This window comes from Kryptolebias marmoratus, linkage group LG13 (assembly GCF_001649575.2).
Source record: "Kryptolebias marmoratus isolate JLee-2015 linkage group LG13, ASM164957v2, whole genome shotgun sequence".
Classification (NCBI taxonomy): domain Eukaryota; kingdom Metazoa; phylum Chordata; class Actinopteri; order Cyprinodontiformes; family Rivulidae; genus Kryptolebias; species Kryptolebias marmoratus.
In genome coordinates, this window is record NC_051442.1 from 19210522 (window position 1) to 19237093 (window position 26572).

General features: G+C 42.3%; 2 protein-coding genes across 2 annotated transcripts in view; both read left to right on the top strand.

Annotated features, from left to right (window-relative positions):
- The window catches only part of aspa (aspartoacylase), a gene marked incomplete at its 5' end in the record, with an annotated part of 8116 nt that extends 4907 nt beyond the window's left edge, over positions 1 to 3209 (top strand). The window contains 2 exon segments of the mRNA XM_025005139.1: positions 1859 to 1968; positions 2107 to 3209. Of these exon segments, the coding sequence (XP_024860907.1) occupies positions 1859 to 1968; positions 2107 to 2298 (302 nt within the window).
- A 2758-nt stretch (positions 3210 to 5967) lies between these two features.
- The window catches only part of abr (ABR activator of RhoGEF and GTPase), a 133635-nt gene continuing 113030 nt past the window's right edge, over positions 5968 to 26572 (top strand). Inside the window, exon 1 of the mRNA XM_017412599.3 lies at positions 5968 to 7010. Within this exon, the coding sequence (XP_017268088.1) occupies positions 6209 to 7010 (802 nt within the window). The 5' untranslated portion in view covers positions 5968 to 6208. The remainder of the gene's footprint in view (positions 7011 to 26572) is intronic.

A 26572-nucleotide genomic window follows, 5' to 3' on the forward strand; every position in this document is an offset into this window, starting at 1 on the left:
CCCCACTCCCTCCCCCGACCGCCCTGCTGTTTGAATGGCCTGCTTGTTGGGAGTTGTTGGTCACTTTCCATGCCAGCACAGTCCGACTGCCAGTGGTGCGGTAATCGTCCGTGGTGGGACCACACTGGTGCTAATGAACGCCCCGGCGTGGGGACGAATCCACGTTCCTGCGTCCCGTTAAAAGTCGAGCAACGCGGCGAAACAAGTCGTTTAGCTTTATGGAGCCTTTCATCACTGCTAAAACGACTTCATCTGGAAAACGAATGCCACATAAACAGTTGGTGGAGTGTGACTGAGCCGTTTGTCCTCAGTTCTTCTGCGTGTCAGCTCAGCTCGCTGCTGATCTGAGGAGCTGCTTATGTAACGCCACCACACTTCCTGCGTGGTTCTGAAGCTTCAACCAGAGCAGCACAGAGGACGTGTGAAACTTCTTGCTGTATTTATAACAAAACTTTTGTTATATTCTACAAGACAACCCAGCTATTCTGGAAATGTGGCTTGTAGGTAAATAGGAGGGCTGCAGGTGAAAGCGGCAACGCCAAAACCATTTCTGTCCTGGCTGTTGACTCGGCGTACATTTCTACTGACGTCTCGGAACATATGTTACATTTAGACGTGCTTTGAGAGCAGGACCACTTTCTACCGGGCAGAAGGGCAAGTCGTCTAGAAAATGAGTTGCGAGCCAGTTGCTCAGATGTTTTGGCTCTTTGCAGTTTATCGATCACTAATTTGTTGTAACGTGTAACAACGAGAAGATTGCTCAACGTCTGCTCAGAAAAACAAGTAAAGTGGGTGATTTTTGTGGGTAACCTTTTCGATTAGGGATTACACCAACATATTCTGGATAACTGTGGACAGGCGATACATCAGCTTTATTTGGTTTTGTTGAAAGCAGCCACTGACGGTGTTCCTTAACCTACATATGAGCCCAGTAGTCTTCGAATATTATGACAATAGACATAAAAAAAAATTAAGCTTTAATATCTAACTTGCTTGGTCAGTGACCACCAGCAGATTAGAACTCACTGCCAGAAAAACTTTTATCTTACAGGCAGTGAATTGCTAATATTAAAGCAACATAAAATGCCTAAATAGTTGTCACATGACAAAAACCAATAAACGAACCCTAAACAGTTCCATGCCTTTAATTTTTAAAGCAAAGACTCATGGGAGTTTTAAACTGCTATCTTTTTACCTTCCTGTAGTGGCTAGCGGCGCTGCTATGCTAATGCTAGCTTGTTGCGAGTGGAGATTCAGTTTTTCCCATTTTGTTTTTATTCCTGTCCTCCTCAATAACATCACTGCAGCTAACAATGTTTTTGTTAAGTAGTGGGTGACTTTTCCTATAGCAGTTGCTCAGCAGTTCTTTTAAATGAGAGTGCTGTGGAAAGGTTACGAACAATTAATATCTTACCTGGTGAGGATAGCTCTGTGAACAAGTCAGAACGTAGATTGCTGTCATCTTAAAACAACAAAAAATAGTTGTAGCACACTATTTTTTAGATCTTTAGCTCGCTGTCAGTTTCTCATTACATGGTTATTAACGTGGAATTTGATGGTAACAGCAGCTAGCTGTAGCACTTGTGGTGCTTCAGCTAGCTGGAGCATGTTCAGCTGGGAGGTCATAACATTTTTATGAGAAAAACTGTGTATTGTGAAATCTCCAGGGGTATAAAGGTTATAAAATACCATTTGCATAAACTGTTGTGAATGTTTTGATTTGCCATCAGCTCCTCAGTTGGATCAGAATTAAAGATTCTCTTTAAACTTCTGAGTGGCCTGTATCTGGTCTTTTTTTTTAATCATGTCATATGTAAACTTCAGAAAGCGTCCGCCTTGTTTTCCGCGTGTCGTTCAGGCATGGAGTTTCCTTCCTGCACAGTGGAAGTCTTCCGAGTCTTGGAGAGGATCGACTACCCCAGAGACGCCAACGGAAACATCATCGCCATGGTTCACACCAACCTGCAGGTAACTATTTGCAGGCTGCACGAGCACTTCCTCCGGCCTCAGAGTGTGCGGGACCCTTTTAAATCCCAGTCGTTTTGAAAAGGGAAAGGAGTATTCAGTTGATGCTCTCCCTGCAGTTATTGCTTGTTGTTGTTTCAGGACTGTGACTGGGAGCCGCTGAACCCCGGCGACCCAATGTTCCAAACGTTCGACGGACAGACTGTCCACTACCAAGGCTCCGGCACCGTCTATCCCACTTTTATTAATGAGGCAGCCTATTATGAGAAACAGCAAGCATTTCTAACCACCAGGCGAGAAACCCTGGTTGCAAGCGCCATCAGGAAGGCATGAAACGTGCTCTGTGAGCCGGCTGTGAATATTCTATTAACGGCAGCAGAAATCTGTGTAGATTTTGCACTTTGCTCAGTCAAACAAATGATAAACCCTCTGGACATAACTAAATATCCATTTTTTACACTCTGATTTAGTTTTCTATGTGTTTTACTATCAGAAAATCAATTAACTATGCAAAAAAAAACATTTATGAAGGCTTTAGAAAGAGTCAGTCTTTAATCTGAAGACTGATTTATTATCGCGGTAAGTATTTATGATACTGTTATTTTAAAGAAACACATTTATTTACATTAAATGAACTGAACTTTTATAGTATTAAAGGACAGGTCTGATTACCGATGGCTTCAAAATCATTCCAAACACACACCTCAAATATCCTACTTCTGCTCAGGAAGGCCATAGAAGATCATAACCTGCAACCTTTGACCCCAAACTGTTGTTGTGACATCTTCTGGGGTGTGTTGTGTGGCCTTTGATTCTACCTACCTGCAACTCTAGTGGTGCTGTCCTGTCGTTGCCTTAATAAAGGTTCCAGAAAAAATAAAATAAAATTGCACAGCAAATTTGGAAGATTTGTCAATTATGTGTTGAACCATGAGATGTTATTTTAATGAGATGTTGTACATGTCCTTTCCATCTCTTCATCCGCACAAACCGAATAGTGTAAACTATGTTTTGTAAGAACTTATTAGTCTATTTTGATATGTGCGTGTGTCTGATTTTAAGTGGCGTATAGAGCTTGTTAAATCACGGTAAAACATCTGTAGATTCTGTTTTGTCTCGTCTCAAAGTATATCGCTGTTGTCTTAAGATGAGTCCCTTTCCTGTCAGCAATATTTCTGTGAGTACCACTTATAAGAATAAAGTACCGTGGAAGTAAATCATTCAATAAATGTAGTATTGCTCTGGATCTGCTCCACTGCTTACTTTCTCGTAGCCACAAGAGGGCGCCAAACAACCACAAATAAAGTGTTTTTCTGCCTAGCAGCAAAAAGATGCACTGATTTAAAGAAGCAGACCGTCAGATGTGGATGCTGTTTTTGTCCTTTTGTTGATTTCTGATGTGGTGCAACGCAGCCTTACAGCCATTACACCCTGTAATTACTTCAGCAGCTTACAGAGGCTCCGCATTCATTAGTTCAGGGGTTAAGCTGCTGTTTTAAAGGCATATTTTTAGACTTTTTTTAAGCAGGGTTCTGTAAAACGGCGATGCACAATTAATATCTTACCTGCTGTAGATTGACCTCTGTTTGGAGAAATGTGGTGAAAAGAAGCAAAGTTTAGGTCAGACTGGATTGACGAGCTAACAGCTAACTCTAACCGAGACCAAAGTGTGTCGGTGTTGTCTTAAAAACGTTCCAACGCTCCATCAGGATTAACCTTGCGTCAGTAGAAATCTTTATTTTCATTGTGCGCCATGGAAAACACTACAATTAGCAGTTAAACCAAAAGTAAAAACACAGAATTTCATGTAAATAATTAAGTGAAAAATTAAAGAATTAAAGCTGATCTAAAAGATTCTAAACTATATAACTTCGAGACGACAGCGATTCACTTTGCTCTCAGTTATGTTTAAACCAGCTGTTAGCTCATCAGTCCAGGCCCAGTCCAGTTTGCGTGGACGGGATTTGCAAACTCAGCGGGAAACCTGTCCGGAGTCACGTGAATCGGACTCTAAACTCAGACGGAGGTCCTTCAAAGACCTACCTGCAACAGGTCAGATAGTCATTGTTCATAACCTCTCTACAGAAGCACACTTCAAAAGGTTTCCACTCATACATATATTTTTTTTATTTAAAAGAGTAAAAGACTCACCTTCTTCGCTGCCTTGTTAAAGCTAATTCTGTTTTTTTTTTTTTTTTTAAACCAGCACAGATCTGGAACATCATTTCTGAAAGCACAGAAACACACTTATTGACACCAACTTCAAATACTATAATCACAGCATAGCTGAAGGTTTTTTTTTTTTTCATTATGACTGGCTCCCTCAGGAATCCAGGATATCTGGATTTGAACGAGGCAGAGAGGCGTGGTTCTGGAAGAGTTGGATAACATCCCTCAGAGTGTCATTTAATCCATGAATCAATCCCAACTGTGCAGAAGAAGACTTCCTGCAGCTCAGTGGGAACTATCTGATGGGGGCAGGACATGCAGGATTTAGTTTAAATAATGATGCTTGATTAAGTTAATATCACCTGCAAAGACTACAGTGTTTGTGCACACACACATACACACACACACTCACCTATGGGTGTCTTCGGACTGGAAACAACTCTGAGTGAACATTTGGAGCTTGATTTTTGCTGACAGCAGTTAACTAATTAGAGTGTGACGCCTTCTGACAGTCGTAGTTATGCAGTCCGCCGTGAATTACCCATAAAATTCCACACATTCCTTGCAACCGGGCTCATAATTAATGATCCAGTTTTACGACTGCAGCCCTTCCAGTCTGCTTTACACTGCAGTTAGGCCTGGGACAAGTGCTGATCAATAAGCGCTGAAAGCTTTAGGAGAATCCATCTCACTTCTAGGCATAAATCCCAAACCATGTCTGCCTGCTCGCCGTGTAGCCTTACATCTGTTTTACCGGACGTCTGCTGATTGGCAGCTGACCAAATAGTTTTTGTGGTTTTGTTTTGTTTTGTTTTTGTTTGGCGGACAGCTGCACGGATTCTGCACAGATAAGGGTGATTATGTCCTTCCTGCATTCTAGAAATTATGTATATCACAGTACAACTCACAGTAATAAAAGGTTTACATGCAATTTCCTCGCCCCCCCCCCCATTTACATTTCTCATGTAAATACAGTATGTTGAGCATCCAGCAGCATGCAGAGTCAATGGTTTTCGGTGTGCCAGAGGCTGAGAATGGAGCGTGCCTAAGCACAGATTTTTTTTCCGCTGTGATAAAACATTAAGAAGTGAAAACAGGCAGGAGAACGAGGAACGAGGAAGTGACAAACACCTGTCATAGGCAGATGCACTTAAGATGCTCAAGTTTTGCCTTGCAGTGTTTCCTCTGAGGGCTGTAGAATCCTGGTGAACACAGTCACACTCAGACCTCTAAAAACCATAATCTGAAAGGATAAATAAATGAGGGAGAATCTCTCTAAATCTACCTTTTACAGTCCTGCTCTGCGCAGGTGGTCTGGACTACTTTTCTGTCTGAGTCCACACAGAAAGGTACCAGATAAATGTCAGGGTTCATCACAGATTATCATTTATTTTAGGATCTACTGAAACAGGGAAAACACCAGTCAGATTAGTAGAAAAATACCTTTACAGAGAATGCAGATTTGTTGCGTTCAAATGATGTTGGAATTCGAAGAATTCTAAACTGAAACACAAATTATGACGCAGTTGCGGGACTAAATGAAAATTTGTTGTTTCATCTAATATATTTAAATGTAGTAATAAACATACATTTTCATTTGCTACTGTATGGGCTGCTATCTACTTGTTTCTGACATTCTTTCCTTCTTTTTTTAAGTAAATAAAAATATTTTTATGATTCCGCTTATAGGACCTTATCTGAACAGTAATCACAGCTGTTACACACCGACTTTCAGGAGGGGTAAATGAAGGAACATAGAGCCCCTGGATATGAGGCGTTTCACTTTTCCCAGCAGTCCTTGAACGCAGCACGGCTGCTTACAGGAAGTATTGAAACTTTTTCAACACTGTGGCAAAGTTATTGACCGCATGCTACAGAGCGCGCGCCTGCCGTCTGCCCTGTGTGGGAAGGTGATGATGGTGTGAGAGGGGTGAACTTCATCACGACAGAGTATTTTTTTATTATTCCTGAACAGAAGCAGGGGAGCAGAGAGGAAGGTGGGTGTCTGCGTCAGACGCGCAGATAGTTGACAGCTTCAGCTTTCCTGTCTCCGGCCCCGACAGACAACATCAATATGTGGGAGCAAGACGAGTTCGCGAAACACTGGAAGAGCGAGTTTCCCGACGGAAATGTGCCCCAAATGGACCTGAACTCCGTGGAGGACATCGAGTCTGAGCTGGAGAAATGCAAAAGCAACCTGAAGAGGCTCCAGAAGGCGCTGGCGGAGGAGAAATTCAAGGTGATTTACCTGCAGACCACCGTGGCTCGGCAGAGGAGAGGCGGCGAGGAGGAAACCTCCGGCGCAGTGACGCCGCTTGCCTCCTTCAAGCCGGGGGACGCCCGGAAACCGCAGCGGAGGGACGACGAGGGTGGCGGGGACAGGACCAAGGCGGTGTCCGACCCGGTGGGCTTGTTGAAGCCGCACGCAGCGGGACACGCCCCGGGAGCCTCCGGCTGCTTTACCCGGGAACGGGGCCGCATAAGCGGCAGGACAGGTAAGCCCGTCCCCATCCCCGTCCCGCCGCCGAACTCCGGCTTCGCGCGGCGGGACGTGACGGACAAGGCCGCCGCCCCGCGGGTCAATGACACCGGGGACGACAGCGACAGAGAGTACGAGAACGCGGAGCTGAACGAGAATTTCGTCAGGAATAACCTGTTGACGCCGAAGAGCGCGGCCAGGGACGGGCAGAGGACGTCCAGCTTCGGCCGGGGGCCTTCCCGCCACAGCAGGGACTTGGACTCGGGGGAGGACGGCTGGCTGTCCCCGTCCTTCCCTCCGGTCCACCTCAGACCGTCCCCGGGCTCCGGGCGCAGCACCCCGGACAGGAGGAGTGATGGCTACCTGAGCTCCGACCATGAGGACTCCTCCTCTGCAGGTAAAAGGCTAACACCCCTGCTGTTACTGAGCACCATAACATCAAATATACATTTATTTATAAAAAAAAAAATTGTAAAAAGCTCAAAAGAGATTTGGTACTTTTTTTTATAAACCATACAGAATGTCTACATTTTGGTATACAAACTGTATAAGTAGAAGAAAAAGATGTGAAAGCTGTTGCCACGGGCTCATTATGGTCACCATGGTAACCGCACACCTGTGCGTCATTCCCTGACAGCACTCCTGTTAAGGCAGGCAGAAATGCAGAGTAGAAATTAAGCCTTAGTCACCATGTGAAAACCAGTAGTTATGTTGGAAAAACTTTTAGAAGTGTCTGTCCTTCACAGGTAAATAGTGTATATATATATATATATATATATATATATTTATAGATGTCTATAGTGTTTTAATGTTAAAAACTAGACCCTTCACTTCCAGTTTTGAAGCGAAAACTGAGCTCGGATACAATGGGAGTCAATGAGAGTTTGGATGTGTGCACTCTGCGCTCTCGGAGGATTTGAGCAAACACTTTAGGTCCTCTAGAGGTGAGAGACACGCTGGGTGGAAGAAAACAAGTGCGCCCATGATTTGATGTGTGTCACTATGTAGGACGTGTGAAGTCTGTAGGTGTAAGACCAGGTTGCTTGCAAAAACCTTTTTGGAAAGTCTGATCAGCTCAGAAGTTCTTGTGATGCCGTTGCGTCCAAGTTCAGCACTCCTCTGTGAAATCTTTAACAAAAAAAAAATTGTGTGCTTGTGTGAAAACGAGAAGTGTTTGGGTGTGTAAAAATCCAACTCTCTGTGACCCGTTTACGCTTTGAAATGATGCTTCTGCTGTGAAGTTTGGCTGAGCTGCAGAGCTCTAAAGAGGGGCTGGGTTTGCTCACGCCTTGAGCTAAATTTCATTTCTTTGAATATGGAAATTTCTCGCTGTTTTGTTTTGTGAATTTCAACCACGCCACATGTTGCAACGCTATCAAAAGTCAAAGCAGCATGCCATTTTAGACGAAGCTGCACATTTTGACATATTTCTCTGTTTTCCTAAAACGGCGGGAGTTGTACTGAAAATTTTTATACTTTGAAAATTTGTAATGGAAACAGAATAACACCAGCCGAAATACATTTAGAAGCGCCCGTAATAAACTATTTAGTGTTTCTGACGTTCATGACATGGCCTTATAAACACAGCTGTGAATTGTAATGGCGGTCATCCCGACTCTTAAACTGTAAAAGTCAAAAAGGTTCAGCTTGAGTTTCTGACTTTTAATCGACTTTATGAATTTTAGGACATCTTACCATGTTGGTTTTAAGTCTTTAATTGAATTAAACTGGTCCATTCATGCTTTTATCGGCACAGCAAACACTGACTCCATTCCCTGCAGGTGAATGCACCATCGCTTCTTAACTGTTTTATCACGCACAGGAAAACAAGAGCTCTCTGATTTGTTTCGATCCGCGTCAGCCTTGAACATCTTGCTTTTTCACGTTCTCACCGAACATCATGACACACAGAGAGAGAGAGAGAGAGAGAGAGACCCTGCTGAAAGTCTGGTTTGGACCAAGCTCAAAGCGAGCTACATCCTCTCGGTACCACTGCACTTCGCAGGCCTGAAAGTGACACTAATTTGCCGCAGAGTCTGCAGCAGCGCAAACATTTCTGTGTGTAAACAGGAAAGGTAAGCAACTGTGGCGTTTCACATCAAGTCATTTCCTTTGTGAGACCCTGCTCAAGTTTTTAGATCGTGTTTTTACTCATTTATTCGTGTGGCTGACGCCAGCGATGATCCCAAAGGGCCTTTCTGCTTCAGTGCAAGCAGCAGGATCTCTGATGCCGTGTTGCTGGTTTATGCAGTAGTTTCTTTTGTGAGGCGATGTGCTTTAGGTGTTTATATCTGGCTTAAAGGCTTTAGAAGTTGCGGTATGAATTTCATCTGTTTCAGGAGCCTCGAAGGAGCTGCGTTGTTGTCAGGAAAGAAAGAAGCAGTCTGATGTTTTTAATCGAATGCTTCTTTGTTGTAAAATGTGTCTCATCAAGCCTTTTTAGTCTTTCACCCCTTGTAGCTTGCTCTGTCCCCTCCTGCGAGGAGGTCAGGTGGGCGCTGGGTGACGTAATATCCTGTGACTGCGGTGGGAGATCGAATACCACACAAACGGCCACATAAAATAAGACTGCGAGCAGCTGCAAAGAGTCCTCCATGCAGCTCTAATGAAGGCTCAAGAATCAACAGTAGGGGTTGACTCATTCTGCCTGGTTTAAAGGAAAGATTCGTTCACAAATTTAAAAGAAAATAAAGTCCAAAAGCAAGAAAAAAACAACATCAAAATTGTCTACAGGACAACATTTAAATGCATTTTATGCAGATTATTTAGATTCACTCATTTAAAAAAAAAACAAAAAAACTCAAGAGGAATCAGAACGGAGCGACACGGTGGAGCAGTGGTTAGAGCTTTATCCTCACAGCAATAAGGTCGCAGGTTCGCCTCCAAGGTGGAGTTTACATGTTCTTCCGTGCACGCGTGAGTTTACTCCACGTGCTCCGGTTTCCTCCCACAGACCAAAAACATGCATGTTAGGTCAACTGGTAACTCTGAAGTTGTCCCTCGGTGTGAGTGAGAGCGCGAACGGTTGTTTGTCTCGTTTGTCTCCACGTGTCCCTGCGATGGACTTGCGACCTGTCCAGGGTGTCCCCCACCTCTCACGCAGAGACACCAGCTGCCCCCGACCCAGAAAGGAGAAGCGGGTAAAGAAAACTGGATGGACGGATGGATCAGAAGATGTAAAAATGTCACCTAATCCTTTAAGACACGGACTTGGTTTGTGTGTAAAGATTTAAACCTCAGTCTGAGAGACACACACAGCCTCTTAATCAAACACACAGCAACTTCCTTTCTCTTGGAGAAAAGAAAAGACAGACTGATCACTGTGAAAAGATAAATTCAAATGTTTCCTGTGCACCAAATCATCCCTACAGGTGATTACTCCTGCATGTTGCAGCAGCTTTACATACTGACTCTTTCTAATGACTATTTATTCTCGATGATTTGAAATTGACTGTTAATGGCAGACTTTATTTCAGTGTTACATACTGTACCAAAATAGCTTCCATTTAGTGAGAATAAAAGCATTATTTGGTTCCATTCATACGGCATGTTGCTGGGGGTATGTAGTTGTGAAAATATGACACACATTTTCTGCTCTACTGTAATATAAATAGTGTAATAGAGACATTTATTGGAGGATGAAATGTCATCAGAGGAACTCGAGCCGTGTCCTTTTTTGTCGACTGACGTCACGTAAGGCAGGTGATCCGTGTGTTGTTTTGTCTGTCTATTAGCAAAATATTTGAGGAATTTTAACAAGGGGTTTCGTTGAAATGCCTAGAAAGTCATTCCTGGACAACATATTTACTTTTGGAGTCAACCTGATTCAAAATGGCTGCCACAACTATTTTACCTTAGCAAACACAAAAATGGCTAGTCATATCTACAGATGTTGAGGTAAAATTTGGTGTGGTGGTAGCTGAGAGTCAGTCACAAACACGTTCTCCAAGTGCTAACGGATCACACAAGACCTTTGTTTAAAACTTACACACATTATTAATGTTTTTTTTAAAGGAATACGTCTTTATGTAGATGGTTCTACTGACTTAAAATCTGCGCACAGCTGTTTGTGTTTGTTGGTCAAATGAATGTTTTCAACAGAACGAGGGCTGTGAGGCTGCTTCAGTGCAGCTTAAACAGGTCATTTTCTTCCCAATCACAAAGTAAATTTGTCAGCAGAGGAAACAATATCAGAACTAATCCAGTCTGTGGTCTTTGTACAAATGCTACAGCATTATTTTGAGACTTCCTTAAAAAGAAAAAAGAAAAAAAAGTGTGGCAATATTGACCGAGATTGTCTGCAGTCTTATGAGTCAACTGGCTGACGAGCATAAACATGAGGATAGACGGAGGAAGGCTTTCAGACCAAACTTGTTCTGTGACACATGAGCTCTTCTGTCCTTTTTTAACCCTGGAGGATTATTGTCGGCTTTTGTTTTCACTGATTGCCTGATGACTTTTACTGGGTATTCAAGTCAATTAACGTCTGGAACCTGGCAGGCTTTGCTATTTGAGTTTGAAAGAGCTGCAATTTAAAAAAAAAAATAAATAAATAAAAAAATAAATAAATAATAATAATAAAAAAAAAAAGTGAACTATCACCAGTGCCATGACTTTTAACACCAAACCACTCATCTGCTGGCATCCTGTGGTGAAACAGGGTTTTTGAGAGTTAAAGTTAACCGTGAAGAGCTGATCTTGATTCTCTGAAATGCAAATTCGGACAAAACAAGAAAAGAAGGAAACCAGGCACAGCTGGGGTTTCTAATCATAACCCGCCACTTTCTCTACCTTTGTACAGGGGCCCATATTTTATCAGGAGCATGTGTGTCAGTAAGGAAAAGCAATTAGTGTTAATCTCCTAATCTGTTCCATCATTGTTATCCCACAGGATATTGATGTTTACCTCTGAGAACGGGGATAAGCGGTGGAGAGAATTAGTAACGGCCGCGAACAATAGAGGGTGTGTGGCGCTGCTGGATGAACCAGAGGTATTCTCGGGTCCCCCCCCCAGCCCCTGCTCATCTGGTGATGTGGTCCAGGTTTTTCAGTCCGTGTAGCAGCAGCTCTCCGGCTCCTCAGTGTTTGTAGATGTTGCTCTGATATCGGGGGGTCTTTGTGTAACATCCGTTTGGTGGCTCTGACCTCTCTGTCAACCTTCCCGATTCACGGCGTTAATGAAGATTTATAGTGCCTGATACCAACCTCCGATTCTGGTGCAGCTCTGACCTGCCTATACAGACTTCTCTCTAAGAACGGTAACTACCAGAATACAAAATATACATGTTTAAGACTTTCATAGAAAAAGAAAAACTGCGATCATGTTGTGTTGTGTAAGCTTTCACCCAACACTGCAACTCCATGCAATGGTAGTGATCATTTGGTTGCATCAAAGTTAAAAACCAACAAGAGAATGCCCTTATATTTTTCAGATGGTGAACTATATTTTACTTGAATTATACCTGCTGACTGTAAACAAGATGGTATTAAGTGAAGCTGATAGATGTCTGTCAGTGTTCCCAAAGTTGGGGTTGTGGGGTCACAAAACAACAGATTAAGGGTCCTAAAATGAGCTCCAGAAATCAAATAAAATAGAAAAAATACTTCCTACTAGCATATTTTCATTACAGGTGCTATAAAAGATAACAATAAATAGTTAGAAAGGGGGCAAAAAATGGGTATAATATGAGTTTAATCCATTTTGTTTGTGTAAACAACCAAGGATGTTTGGGGTCGTGGGTCTTTGACATTATTTTGGGGGTCAGAAGCTAAAAGGTTTGGGAACCCCTGGTATAGATAATGTGCAGTTAGTGATGACTGACTGCAGACCAGCTGTTCATAGTGAAATGTTTCCAGTAAAAACATTTTCTCCAGCATCAGGTTAGAGATCGTTCCCTTAGGGGAGCAGATTTGGACAGACACCAATGGCGAAATAATCACCGTATTTCTGCTTTAGAAGTCGGACCATAGCTCTGTAATGTTTTTATGTCTTTTGTGCACACCTCCATAACAATACAAGATTATTGTTTTTTTTGCCTACAAGATCTCTATTTAAATGATATTGCTGCTGTAATCTCTGAGAAAACGAGGAAAGCCTTTTGCTTAACGTTGGATCTGTTAGATTCCATTCATCATCCTTTGTGCTGTGGGCGGTCAATAATTAAACGTATTAAGAGCAGACACGACATCATGACGTGCGTTAGAAAGAAGAGATGCTGCTGCACACGGCCCACAGTAAGAAATGACTTTCCATCCGTCCAGTCCAGTCATTTTCTTTACCCCCTTTTCCATGCAGGGTCGCGGGGAGCTGGTGCCCATCTCCAGCGATCATTGTGCAAGATGGACTGCGCTAACAATTTAACTCTCTTTGACATCTTTTATCGCCGTCATTAGCACAATAAGTGCCTTGTGTCAGTAAGTTAAACCCACTTTGCTCTGTGTTTTACCAACAGGCTGCCAAACCCTCTCAGTTTCCAGTCTGTAGCTATTTGAGGCATTCTGACCTTTTTTCTTCTCCCTATTCCTTACAAAGTGAGCAGGCCGAGAATCCCAACAATACGTTGTTCTTATTCAACCCCAATCAATTTGTTTTTGCCCCATAGAAATGCAAATCCGTTCTCATTAATTTACTGAGTTCATATTTGTAAGTCATGTCAGTAACGGAATGGGAGTGCAGTGAGAGCTGCTTCCTGTTCATCTTACTTTTAACACATTTCTCAAATCAGCTTCATTTAACTTTGAAAATTACCCCGTTCCTCTCTCTCTCTACACACACACCTCATACACTTAAATGTGTTGCGGATTTTAGGCAATTATTAAGTATTTGGATTTCATATTCATATAAAAACAAGACCTGAAAAGTCTTAAAAAAAAACAAAACATGGTAGCATCGAGGCGAGATGAGTCTAAACTACTAAGAGATGCTTTATTGTAACAGGTCTTAAGTCTTCTGGACTGTGAACAAGTAATTTTGGTATTAAAGTATTCAAAGAAAATCCCTACAATTATAAAACAATCTGTTTAACAGTCTGGTAAATAAAAAAACAAAAACAAGACCTTAAAAACTGTTGGTTTTATTGCATAATTTAACAAGCAAGCGGCTGATGTTGAAGCTGATAAACACAAGACACTAGTTTTATGACTTTTGCAAAGTAGTGCACTACAATCTTTATCAAACTTTCAAATGGTGTGAATAATCAGAACCATCACAGGTGAACAGCTTATTTACTGTCAGCCTGTGTGGCTCCATAATTTCAGTGTCTAATACACTCTTCAAGACTTTTAAATACTTGGTATTGCACACCGCCATGAAAGGTGGGTGATCATGTAAGTAATCACTGGATGTACATCTACAACTGATTAACTTTTGAAGTTGACCCAACTCAGGATGGTTGCTACAGCTAATTGACCTTAGCAAACACAAAAAATGGATCTAACTCGTTCAGTTTTGCAGATTTTGAGCTCAGATCTGATGTGGTAGTAGCTGAGAGTCATTCTCAACGCAAACTCTGAGCGCTAACAAATTGTGCAAAATCTTTGTGGCATGCAAGGCGGCGGCGGGTGATACGCATTCCTGCAAGAAATTATAGTTTGAAGTTATGTATGTGGTGTTTGAACCCTATTGCAACAGAAACCTGACAGAAAACCTCAAACGTCTCGCAGCTGAAGTGATCTTGCATTAAAAAGAAAAATGAGCAGAAGTTTCGGCAAGACTGGTTTACAGTTCTGCAAAATGACCCCAATGAGTTCCTTTTGCTAAAGAGGTCAGCGACTGCTGGTGCCGTTAAAGGTTTGCTTTTTATTGAAAAGTGTTCATTTGTCTGAGGCAAGTGTTTCAACATCGGCTTTATCTTTGGGGAGGTGTTTAGGTATCTGATCTTCTTCGCAGCAGCTCTTAGTGACTCCATACGTTTAAACAGTCCAGCATGTTAGCAGTGTACTATATGACTAACATTTAAACAGTCTCAAGAAAGAGCAGGTTTTTTTTTAAAGGACATGCATGTTGGTTCTCTCTCTGAATGGGCTTTGTGTCGATTTTCTGTTTAAAGTCGATCGACACGTCAGCTCGCTGCACATCTTCACACGTCCCGGTACTGGATGTTCATCTGCAGCACTGGTGGGTTGATTTGGCAGGTGGTCTGCTTTTTTTTTTTTACAGGAAGCTGTCCAAAGTTCTTTGCTTCACCTGCTAATATTAAACTGTCCCGATCCTTTGAAGCCATTATTTGATCGAAAATGGTTTCGAAACAGTTTCCGCACAGCGAAGTACTCGCTTCAGAATCTAATATGAAGCACTAATTTGACAAGGAAGCAGGAAGAGAGATGGCCAAGAAGTCCAAACTGACAAAATGTTATAAAAGTTGTTTTTTTTTTAACTCTGTGACAATTCTGAATCTTTATCTGATTAGTTTCTTTCCTCTAACCCCCATCTGAATCCTCCTAACTACATTTAGGCTTCAGCTACCCTCCCAGCTCTCTAAGACTAGTAAAGCTGGTTTTAACACAACAACTATTTACTATAAGTGCAATCTAATCACTTCTTACACTAATGAAAGGCCTGTATTACTGTCCAAACAAGCTGAAACATGCAGAAAGATGATTTCATATAACAGGTCCTACACGAGCTACCTGCCAGTGTGGCGTTGCTGTAAAAAAAAGCACCAAAAAACAAAACTGTAAATCTATTAGGACTTTGATACGATGCTTCAGTTGACGTAGTGCTCGGTTTCATGGGAACCATAACCGTCCCCGTTCATCACTGTCGCCCGCACCTCCAGATGAGTCGGTGAAGATGAACACATAAGTGACCCAGGACTGAATGGCACAAAGCTGCGCCTTCTAATGAGTAGTTTAAACCTTTTATTGTCGTGTATCCCACGTGTATCCCCCTTTTTTTTTAAAGCTGATTGAACGTAATGCGCTGTTTCGCTACAGACATGGCAGGTGAGAGTTTTCATTCGAGGAATCCTGGAGGACGACAGGGTTTCTGTCACTCCTGTGTCATCTCCTGAGAGTAAGTGAAAATATAACACAGGTTCCCTTTTCCTCTGGCTTGGCTGTCTGTTGGCTTCCGTAAGCAGGACGTGTCCGGGCTCGTCCCGAACAGCCCGGGAATCCACGAGCCTGTGATTGTTTCCAGCTTGGCGCTCCGGGTAGGAAATGGAAGCTCGGGTCGTTTGCTTTGTTCCAGTTTTTCTCAGGGACATCGGAGTATTTCACCCCTCGTTCATTGTTGGTCTTTTAATAACGGAGAAATGGACAGTTCGAGGTTCATTTCAAAGTTCCCCTCAGTCATTAGTGAAACCAAGCGGCCGCAAAAATCCGGTGTAGCCGCTCCTGTGTTGCGTCACTTTTTTTTTTTTTTTTTTTCATTTTCACCTTTTAATGTGTGGCTTTAAAATACAGCGTCAACAATGATGAATCTGTCGCATTTAAACCGAGCTAGTTCACCACATTTTTTTACATTAATCCCGTCTGCGGCAAAAATCTTCCTAATTGACTAATTGTCATCGAACGGGAAGTTTAGTTTATTAATCTTTTGACCCATCTGACGTGGAAAAAAGCAGAAGTGACTCACTCTGAGCGTAACCGAAACAAGTATGTTAGATCAAATTAAAAGTATCAGATTTATTAGGTTGATAACAAAAGATTAATTGCGTTTTTAAATTTGATTATTTCCTTTTCAAGTGATTAGGCAGTTCATTTTCTATTATTGCTTTTGTCATTACAAAGAAGGGTTTGTAAACTTTTTTTTAAACGCTTAATTCTTCTTGACCTGAAACGCTGTCAACATTTGATTGCAACACTACGCGTTGTAGCTTTTATATACATATACATCACCTTTTATATATTTTAAAAATTAGTGTGTTAGGGATCACTCTCAACTACCGCCACACCAAGTTTTAGCTCAACATCTGTAAAACTGGCTGAGTTTTTGCCAGTTTTGTGTTCGCTCTGGTCGGTTAACTTTAAATTAAACGTCCATTTAACTTCAAAATAGCTGAACTACCGCTTTAAATTGACCTGAAGGTTTGCCTTTACTCAAAGGGGCTTTTTTTGTGTGTGTGCCCATAGCAGGGTTTTCCTCAGTGCTGTTTCAGGTTGAAATGACACAGAGTAGCTGCTGTCTGGTGCTACAGCCTCTTCCTGCAGTCTGTTGGTGACAGCAGCCGCAGCCGACGGCAGCGGAAACTGTGAGCAGAATGAAAGTGTTTGACGAGCAACGCAACGCACAATGCTGGTTTTTGTTCAGTTGTGTTCAGATTTAGTTTTAGTTCTTGTTTATTAAAAAAAAAAAAAATAACAAACAGTTATTTAGCCTTACTAAAGATTAAGTTTGTTAGCTTCAGGCAACATAAAAATCAGGCTTGTAACATATTTGTGGCACATTTCCCTTGTGTGCATGTGTGTACGTGTACGTCCTTGCTAAAACCAACAAAGGCGTGGACCTCCTGCGAGTTTTTAATGGGGACAAACTCATTCTAGAAAGATTTTCACAATAAGAAGCAGGAAGAGACTACAGGCACCTGGAGGCGACGGTTATCTGAACACAATGACCGCACGACTCTGCTACCAATCAGTGTTTTTCTTCTGATTTTCCCCCGATTACGCTTTAGTTTACTTCTCGGGCCTCAAGTTGCTGCTTCTCGTGGACTAAGACTGATGAAAAACAAAGCAGCTCGCAGTTTTGTTTTTTTTTTTCTTTCCCCCCCATTTTCAGAATATGATTTGCAACTGGGACGGTTTTTGTAAATGTACAGGAATGCGTCGATAAGAAGCAGAACGTCATCCTCTCTGCTCGAAGCAAGCGAGATGAGCAGCTGCAAGATTTGGTAGCGCCCGATAAATGGTGGTTTTCCTGTCAGTTAGCTGCCTCCTCCACACACCTAATGAACGAGCAAACCACAGTACTGTATTCAACGTTAGGGCTGAACAATAGCTACTGTGCAGCTTGAAATCCTGACTGAAGAGGAAACGAAGAACATGGATTGGTCATTTAATATATAGCTAAATCTAAACTAAAGTCAGATTTTTGCTTTTATAGCTGCAATTTTACCGACAGTGTTGTAAAGGAAAGGAACAAAAATCCTCAAAACCTACAGTTGGAGTTAACAGCAGGTCCCTTCTGATTGGCTGACTCCCGCGGCTGCCATGGTGACTCCAGCGGGGAGCGTTCGTGGCGAGCAACCGGTGTGTGCACGTTCTGCACGTGGGTCCACAGAGCTCCCCGTCCTTCTCTCGTACAGCCACATGAAGTGTTCAGTACTCCGTGGTTTATGGGACACTCGGTCAAACTCTGTCATCTTGTTTTCAAGATGAGTTCTTCTGTGGAAGCCAAAGAAGGCAGTGATTAGGAAATGGTAGATGATTTGATAAATTTACACAGAAACCATAAACTGATTTGTTTTGAAATGCTTTGAGAACCCTGTCATTTTATGTTGAGAAGCATGTGAAGTTTGACAATAAAATATCACTTTTTTAAATTGAATGCTTCAGAGACCAACCCCCCCCCCACACACACACACACACACACACACACATACGCACACATCTCTTTAAACTATTCAAATCAACAGCGGCTGAGAAATGTGGCCACTCAACGTCTGTCAGGCAGTTACTTGAACTGATTTGACTTTTGAATGTTAGGTTAGCCAGTGAAGCTAAAGCTTTAGCTTGCCCTAACTTGATAACTTGCAGAGTTAGCGTTGGAGTTTAACTATTTATTTTTATGACATCATTTGCAGTGTGAGCTAGCTCTGTTTAGGTCAGTCAAACAAAGAGGGGACAGCTTTCAAACCTTGAATAAGCTTACAAGCATTAGCTGCTGCCTCTGAAATTCTTTAGCATTCAAGAAGAACTTAACTTAAAGCAGAAAAATGAGTAACTTTGACACCAAGGATCCTCCCTACTACAGGTGTCTGGTTCATGCAGCTCTTATTACAGTAAATATCAAACTGAAAACAGACTCATCTGAATCAGCAGAGAGCCACTGTCTCACTTCAGTGATGCTGAATATGGAACCAAAATATATCCCAAATTTCTACTCACGCCATCACTGTCTCTGTCTGTTATCAGTATTGCAAATGACTGTTTGTTTGGATTCTGTCTATCTACACCAATAATATATTTACCATGTTGGATGGACTCTCCCTGCTCTTGATGCTAACACCGGATTTACCCTGGATGCTAAAACACAGAGTGTTGGGATGACAAAAGAATAGAGATGACTATAGGTTTGTTAAATTAATATTGTCTCTGAAATATTCAACAAAAATACTACAATTGTTAGTTTTCCTAGTATAGTGCAGTCCTAATGCAGAATAATAAATAAGCCCTGCTGTCCTTTTTAGGCGAAATAAATAAAACTCTCATGTGTTTGTTGGCAACTACAACTAGATTTTTAATAGTCACTGTGACCTCATGAGACTCCTTTGTTTGTCTGAAATTGCTCTTGCTTTCTTGAAAGCTGCCTTAATTCTGGGGACGTTTGAGTATCAGTGGCGTAAAATCAAATCTAAGAGCCCACAGTCACACTTTTGATCATCGGTGCTTGACGGCTTGTGATGAAATGCTGAAAATTGGGACTTTTCTTTTCAAACTGCAAAAAGAGGAAATCTCAATGGTTGTTTTGTCTTGTTGAGCAATGCTTTTGTCCACGACGACTTTCCTGCTTTTACACAATTTCAGTTTGTGTGAAAGTTTCTTTTTGTTGCCCAGATGTTTGGCGCAGATGTTCGCAAACCGAGCTTTGCTAGGTTGACCCTTGAAGAGCAGTGCTTTTCAGCTATGTCGTGAGGGGAAAATAAAAATAGGACATTTGTGAAGTGAAACGAGGGAAAACCATTGTTTGGTGTGATGCTTATTTTGTTTAAAGCACAACATTTTTACTACACAGGAATCTCAAATGTGTGGGATGGCAGTGAGCAAGTTGTGAATGCACCTCTCGGTGAGGCTTTCGTTCTCCCTGCTGGTGTGTGAAGTCTTCGCGGTGACAGTGTTGTTGTGTCAAATCACAGCCGCGATCCGGCTCGAGAAAATGTATTTTCACAGACTGTCCTGGACTAACGGCTCCATTACGAGGGGGACTGGTTAATAGCAGACATGGGCGTTACACGGCCACATCGGGCCTGTTCTGTGTCTGCATCTGGCCTGCCCGAGGTCAAAAATCTGAAATCAGATTATTCCAAACGCTCAGCTTTTATTTTGAAATTGGCTGTGCTGTTATTTCCAAGACGAGCGCTGCTGTGTTTAAGTCGGCGTCCTCGCGTGTGCATCACCAGGAACAGGAGTCTCTTCACTGGTAAATGGTGTTTGTGAGAGAGTTTGTTTGAGTTGTCTTTATGTGAGGACATGGTAAAAAGACAAAGACTGATCCAGAATGTGGAGCTTTTAACAAGACATAGACGTTAAACCCTCCTGCTGCCTCTGGGTCAAAAGGACCCCCTGAGTTCTCCAGTGTTAAAACTGAAAATTCAGGTCAGTGGCAGAACTCTGGGTTTAGTTTGTGAGAAACAAAGCCACATTTTAAAGGACTACAACTTAAATCGGCACCATCTGACAAGACGGAAATACAGAGCTGGCACTTTCAAGAATCGAGCGGTCCAGGCTAGTTTAAGGAAATGGGTAAACGAAAACAACAGTCAGCTGTTTTCTGATGGGAAGTGAAGTGGTAATTTAGTGGTTAGGAGTTCTGCTGCATCATTATGGCCTGAGAACAAATAAGAGAGGAGAAGTTTAGACACTTGAGAAGGCATCACCTACCTGTCTTTCACGTTTGCTTCAGGTGTGCATCAGGACTTCAGTTCACTTGTTCAAACCCAACAAAAATTAAGTTTGTTTCATCGGAGAAGAAGAAATGCAAGGAAAGTTGCGGTTACAATGTGTACTCTTTGCAGCTAATAGAAATCTTGTTTATAAACGTTTCTAATTGTCAGAACTGAGTTAAAGCCAGTATCTCACTGAGCTGGGACTGTTGGAGACGAGTTTGTGACTCGGACTAGTGAGAGAATTGGCAATTCTTTCATTGCGTTTCCACTGATTATTCAGCTGAAGCCCATTTTAATCGGCCTATCCTGGCCACGTTTAAAGTATCAGAAATTGGTCACGCCTGCGCACACCAAGAAGGGAAATGAAGATGCAGCAGCAGCAGCTGCTACAACCAACTCACTGTCGCCCACAATTTAGTTTTTGGTTTTACTGTGAGCAGGAATGGTTTTTCATATATTAAGTGTACGAGTTCTTCTAAAGGGTTGATAAATATATATTTTATTTAGGTCAAGCAAATATTGTTATATTTTGTTAAATGAATAATACATATTGGCCAAAATCAAAAAGAATTGGTATGTCAGCCATCGTCTGCTTTGAAATCTATAAATCGGCACAGAAAAACTCATCTCGGTCAGCTTCTATTTGTGACGAAGTGATCAGCGAGTCGTGTGACCGTGTTTTGCTCGGCCTGGATTTTAAAACCACAGCCTATTTTCGTATGCGTGGTTTAATAAAAGAAACGTGTATTCTAAGCTGTTGTGGCAGCACGATGGATTAGTGGTTAGAACTGTTGCCTCACAGCAAGAAGGGCGTGTTCTCCTCGTGTTTGCGCGGGTTTTCTCCGGTTTCCTCCCTCAGTCTAAAAACATGCATGTTCAGGCCGCCTTCAGGCCCAGGCCTCCCTTGAAAAAGAGATCTGTGTTCACATCTTTGTTGCCCCCACCCACATCATACTCTCCTCAGCTCACTTTGGACCCATCTGCCCCCATGTTTATGATTTATCCTACTGGAGGACACTTTGGAAATCAAATCAGGCAGATTTAGACCTATATAAAATAATTATTTACCATCAGGGTGACTTTTTAAAAATGAACGAATGAATGAATTTATTTTAGCCTCGGATGTTTTCTCCTGTGCAGGTGTTAAAGTACAGCTCTAGCGCTCCTGAGACGCACAGAACGATTCTGGCTGGGAGAAAACGTGTTGTGCAATCTGTTTTCAAACACGTTTAAAACTCAGTGACAGGACTGCAGGCCTCTGTGACTCATGTGAGGAAGTTAAGGGCCTCCGCAAACACCCAAAGACATTCTGGACACTCCCTTGTGAATGCTGTTCACCATCCGTTGCAGCCCAGCGCAGATGCTACCTTAAGAGGTTTTTTTGTTTGGTCCAGCCCCCTGCAGGAGTCTGAGAGCCCGATGAGGCCCTTTGGGGAAAAATCCTGTGTGTCTCTTAGCCCGCATACCTGTCACAGCAGGAGATGTTCTCATGACCTCTCCTTCTTTCTTCCTTTCCTTTTTCTCCTGGACTCCGAGGTATTACTTGTCTGCTACGAAACATAAAGTCTTGTCTCACCCCCACCCCCCACACCGTGCCCTTCTGAACTGAGCTGTTTTTGTTGGCCGTCCAACAGGGGAGTTAATGAAACTCCGGTGTTTACTGCTAAAACACCTGCGCCACAAACTTCACAGTCTGCTGATTTTTATTTTTATTTTTATCTCAAACACATCCTTCGCTGCGCTCGTCGCTTTCGTTTCCTCCTCTCCTGAGGCGGAACTCGAAACTGCTGGACAAACGAGCAGATAGCTGCGAGTTTTGATCTGGTGCTGAAACCACTCTGCCCCGCGCTCCCATTCGGTCCAGATTATCGTCGCCGGGCGTCTTTGTGTCCGTGGCAGAGGAATCGAAGTGGTTGTTTCAGGTCACAGGGGCGCCCGCTGTGGGTGTCGAGTATCGCCGTGCACAGTCCTTAATGGAAACACAAGGTAGTCAGGGCAAACAGGTCTAGTGTAGGAAGTATAAGTTCACCATTATTCTCCGAAGAGTATCAAGTTCCTTCTGCTGAGTTCATGCTGAAGAATGAGACATTTTTTTGTTTTTGCACAGTCATTATTGGTTCTGACAGCTTTTGTTATAAATAAATGTTCTTGTTGATTTATCTTCTTAGCTGTGTGGAGGGGGTAGGACTAGAACGTGTCAGGTTCTTTAAATTAAATAGAAAAATTAGTGCTCTTAGCTTTATTTAGCACACAAGTGAATTGTTTCCACTGTCACACAGAAGGTTTTTTTTTCTTTCTTTTGTCTCAGAGCAGTGTGGTTCAGAGACATTATCACCAGACTGAAAACAGACCGATCCAGATGGACGGAGAGAGTTTTCTCTACTGGTGCCTGGACAAAGCAGCTCTCACTCTTTCTTTCTAAACACTGAGTGGCTCTCTCATGTGTCTATGTGTGTGTGTGTGTGTGTGTCCTGGTGAAACCAAAAACCTGACTCAGGAAGTGTACCGTGTCGACAGTCGGTCCCTCAGCAGCGCTCGCGTAGAAATAATACTGCCCGTGGTTTGTAAGACCTCGTAACCAGATCGGGCTCCTGAATGCTTCATGAGACATTCACCAGTAATAATGAAAACTCCCCCCAACACACGGAGACTCGCCGTGTCAGTTAAGATGTTTAAGATACGGATACATCGCCCTCATGTGGACGTACGTGGGAAAGACATCTTTTTAAAAGTCTCAAGAGTGAAGTTGAAAGGATGTTCTTATAATGTGTGAGGGGGGGAAAATAAAGGAGTGAGATTGTGAAAGGGTGTACAAAGTGTCGCTCTGGGGTTGTTTGGTCACCAGAAATAACCCGGTTTGCATCGATATGATGTTGATATCGTGTCGAAGGGGAACTGGGACGCCTTCATGATTTTGATTTCATTCAGCTGGAACTTTGTGAACTTCCTCACTTCCCAGTTAGTGGTTCACTTAAAATATTTTGTACAGGATTTGTATTATGTCTTTATATGATGGGAAATTAAGCACCAAAACTGTAAATACTGAGAATGTTTTCTGCTTTCAAGTGCCATTAGCTTGTCTTTCCAGTCAGAATTAAACTCCATTTCTCCAAACTGATTTTGTACAAGGAGCCATCTGCTCCAGGCAAGGTATAAATTATTTATAACCTTTCTACAGAATCCTCTTCAAAAGATTTGAACTATTACTTTAGGACACAACAAACCATGATTTCTGTTCATTTTGTGTCAGAACGTCCAGTAAATCAATTAAAGACATAAATAGATTAAATAAGGGGAATTGAAAGCGGAAAACTTCATTGTTTTTTACAATTTTGGTACAAACTGCTCAATGTCTCATGATATAAAGACATAATACTGCACTGTGTGAAATATGATGATGGTATTCCAGCTTGAAGTGGTTCACCTCCTGTAAATTTAAGAGTTTTACAGTTAGACAGACAGAAATAAAATGTTAAAACTTTATAACTTTATAACACAACCACACATGTGTGAACTATCTCTTAAAAATGTAAAGAACTAAAAAGTAAAATCCATCCCCCTAATGTTTTCCTCTTAGTGAAGTTCCTGTTTTATAAATGCATTAAAACATTTGTTTTTTTGCACCTCTGAACTTGCAGCAACATAAATCCAACACTAGAGGGCAGTAGTTCTTTACGCAGGAAGTGTTACCTGTGTTACCTCTTCTGTCCATTCTCACTATATTAAATATGATTGGATTTCCTCTGTAACATGTGACCTGATGGCAGCTTTTTGGTTCATAAACAATTCTAAGGCAGCCGGTGTAAAAACAGAGACTAACAGTGTGTCTGTATGCAGCTGTCGACTGTCCTGTCTGATTGCTGTGGGTGGTCTGTGTGAGCAAAACAGAAAAATACAGATGAGCATTCAGCGTAAACACCACATGAGACAGGATGGGTGTACAGCTGCATTAATGTGTGTGTGTGTGTGAAAGAGAGAGAGAGAGTGTGTGATGGGGCGATGCTTATCTGGTGTTTGTCCCATCACAGCAGGATTCAGATGATTTCCATGTTGACCTCAATAGATCAAAGTAAATTCAGCTGGCATGGGCTGAACACACACACACACACACACACACACACACACACACACACACACAAAAAGAGAGAGAGAGATTTTCTTTAACCCCTTTGTCCTGCTTCTCTTAAAGCCTGTAGCCCTCCAAGCTGCGACCAGTTGGAGACCCAATATTGTGAGAAAATGCGCAATTTTTCACTTGGAATCGCGCTGAATCGATACCACAAGTATGTACGTAACTGCAAACAAATGACCACTTTTACTCACAGTTCCTGCAAATGACATGCACTCCGTCTCAAAGTCGTCTCACGTTTCTCGCACTTTCCGACTCACAAAAGCTAAATTCAAGAAAGATTTAAAAACCCGTCTCCAGATGCTGTCGTGACTTTGTGGTTATTGCCCATCGCCGAAAGCAAAAGCTGATGATGGTTTTTTTTTCCTTTTTTTTTTTTTTTTCTCCTGTGTGTTTCTTTGCCTGTACTGTTACCAAAAAAAATATTAACCATTGAAAGGATTTGGATGAAACTCCCAGAAAATAATCATTGGATGAACATCTACAACTCATTAATATTTGGAGTCGACCCAGTTCAATAAAGCCGCCACAGCTAACTGACCTCAGCAAACACCAATTATACCTCAATTTTACAGATATTGAGCTAATTCAATTCTCTGAGTCTCACATCTCACAGTATCCCATGATACTATGCACAACATCATTTACAAGGTTTGACTGAAACGGCCGAAGAGTCTCTCTGTCTCTTCTCAACATAAGACTTAGTCCAAGACTCAGGCATGACAGGCTGTGGCGTTATGCCTTCCTTGTTGATTTTTTTCATTTTTTTTCCCGAACATGTTCAAAATTCCTGCAGCCCAAGATCGAGGTCCCCCGCAAACGTTTCAAGACATTTTGGAAACTCCCTCGCGAATGCTTTACACGGACTGTGCTGAGGGGAGCCAAGGCTCGTCATTTATCAGAGGCTGGCTTTTTATAGATACACTTGTATGTCACAGTGGTCTGCTAGGCAGACAAGGCTGATCCATATAATTGGATGGTGATGGGTTTAAGGGGGAAATTCTGTGCATATGAGATGTGTGTGGGGGGCGGCATCTCGGCTGCCAGAGCATACGCTGTGGTGCGCAGCGCACACATACCCACACACATCATCATCATCATCATTATCATCATAAGCCCGCAAGCTCTCATGATTTTATTTTTTTTGTCCTGACAGTGACTTTGTAAACTGGAGAGAAAAGCAGGTGAGATGTAGAGGAACCAGAAATGACTCCCCGAGTATATCTCACACCTGAAATTACCATTAAATGTAATAAAACATTGACAGCGCAAGTGGGGCGGGAAAAGCAAACGCCAGAGCCCCATCACGTGATTTCTTTTAAACAACAAACGATAAAGCTGCGCCCCACATGGTTTCAGGGATTCCCATTTAACATGCAGACAGTCATGAACGGTGCTCTCCAGGCTTTTTAATAATGTATGCTGGTTGCTTCTCCCTGCTGCCCTCACCCCCCCCAACCCATCAAAACAAAGAGAGGTGTGGGAAAAACACAAAGCAGTATCCACTTCTTCATAAATGAGTACAGCTGGTATCAAGCATAACTAACCCATGGGGGAACATTGAACTATTTTGAGTGCTTCAGATATGAACAACTTCAGATCTGCTAAACTGTTTTTTTATGAAAGAGTGTTTAATACAAGGATTGTTTGCCTTATTTTAAAATCTTTGTGAACGCTGGCGTCGTATTTGCAGATTCTGCTTCACCCCAGTGCTTTATTGGTCTTCTTGGAAGCCACTCATCTGGAAACACAGCTGTCTACTTACTGTGTGCACAGCCTTCTTATTCAAATGTACACACACACACACACACACAAAAGCAGCAATGCTTGAAAGCATTTTGAAGTGTGTGTCTGTGTGTGTTTGTGTCAGAAGAAGTTTAAAGGGCTCGGGTTGTTAAATCAGCACCTTTAAAAAAAAAAAAAAAAAAATTTAAAGTACAGGTTGATTGGCTCTCATCCATCAGTTTATATTCCTGCGACTGCAAAGTGGAGAAAAGGGGGGCAGGCAGAACTGCACAACACACACCCACACACTGCCATCCCTCCTGAAAGATGAACCCCCCC